The 1,369-nt window shown below is 41.4% G+C and overlaps 1 protein-coding gene across 1 annotated transcript in view; it reads left to right on the top strand.

Moving 5' to 3' along the window:
- The first annotated feature begins 313 nt into the window (after positions 1-313).
- Positions 314-1,369, top strand: part of LOC106521613 (uncharacterized) — a 43,239-nt gene continuing 42,183 nt past the window's right edge. The window contains exons 1-2 of the mRNA XM_014014260.1: positions 314-409; positions 1,132-1,289. Of these exons, the coding sequence (XP_013869714.1) occupies positions 314-409; positions 1,132-1,289 (254 nt within the window). The remainder of the gene's footprint in view (positions 410-1,131; positions 1,290-1,369) is intronic.

Below are 1,369 nucleotides of genomic sequence, written 5' to 3'. Positions count from 1 at the left end.
ATCGTTTCCGTTTCTAAACTCCTTGAAATTGGCCTCTGTCTCTTTAAGAACCACCTTCCCCTTCTGTCTCGCCCATTTGCTGCTATGATGCAGTTTACTTGGCATCTGAAAATACATTTCCTCAAAGATATTTTTAATCTGAAAAGAGCTTCACTGAGTGTGTTTCCATTGTAGCGGTTTCCTACTTCAATTTATGAATTCTGATGGACACAACTTGTTGTTATGACTGTTTGGGAAAAGAGTCAGATATATTTTTCAAACTTCTGTTAAGGCATGACCCTTTGTGCTTCAAATTAACATATCAACTGTAATCATGGCGCCTCAGAAGAACATGAAAGAAATTTGTATTGTCACCTTCTGGCCCAACCCCCAGAAGGACAATCTATTCACTCTCTTCAAAAGAAAGAGGGTGGGTGTTAACAATTGCTTTGCCAGAACCTTCCAGCATGACCGAGAACAAAGGACCCACATTCTTCATTAAAATGTGAAAAAAAAAAAGAGGAAAACCACTGTGTTCTTGTTCCCACTAAGAACTGTTCAAACTGTGTGTTTATTGATGAAATGTTTTCAAAAAAGATGTTTCTTTAAATTGTGTGGTTACATAAGTTAATCTTTAAACTTTAGGTTTGAATTTAACTAAATAGACATTCTTATTGTTACTGATGTAAAGCAGATGTCTTCCCCTTTAATTAGATGCAAGATAATTAGACTAAAACACTCCCGTCCTTTGTCTGAAAAACCTTGTTTTTCCCTCCAAACAATTTGGTTGGTTAAAAACTTTACCAAAGTTTTTCAATTGGCTAACTAAAAACCTTGACTCCGCCCACAACAGAGGTTTTAAAAGTTAGTACACGCAGAAGACACCAGAGAGAGAAGTCACAACAACAGAAGAAGGAAGCAGAACGCAGACAGCGAAGCAGCCAGGTTGAAAGACCCCCTCTTGCCAGAGGGGGGTGTCAGTCAACCCCTCCGCCATTTTGACTCGTATAGGTCGACCATCATTTCGACTCAGCCCTTGAGTTTTGATTTTTAAAGGAGTCAAATAAGCTAATGGTAAATCAACCGTCGTTAGTCCGTTTTTCTACAAAGTGAGAATCAAATTGAGTCTTGAAGCCACTTGTGGACCGCCAGACCAAGTCACCAGAGGAAGGACTCCTTTCTGACCCCGGGACCAGTCGAGTCAACCAGGCCGACCGCCTGACGTCTAGTTCGCAGGGAGAACCTGTCTGGAGAACCAAACTCCAGAGACGGCCCTCCACAGCTGACTTCAACCTCCTGGTACCCACACGGCAGGACACAAAGGAAAAAGGTGACCACTATGTTTTGGTGAAACACACACACAGGTGCTCAGGCCTAGATTTGATTTTTA

Source organism: Austrofundulus limnaeus, unplaced genomic scaffold (assembly GCF_001266775.1).
Source record: "Austrofundulus limnaeus strain Quisiro unplaced genomic scaffold, Austrofundulus_limnaeus-1.0 Scaffold113, whole genome shotgun sequence".
Lineage (NCBI taxonomy): Eukaryota > Metazoa > Chordata > Actinopteri > Cyprinodontiformes > Rivulidae > Austrofundulus > Austrofundulus limnaeus.
Note: the sequence above shows the minus strand (reverse complement) of the source record. Positions and strands in the feature narration are given on the sequence as shown.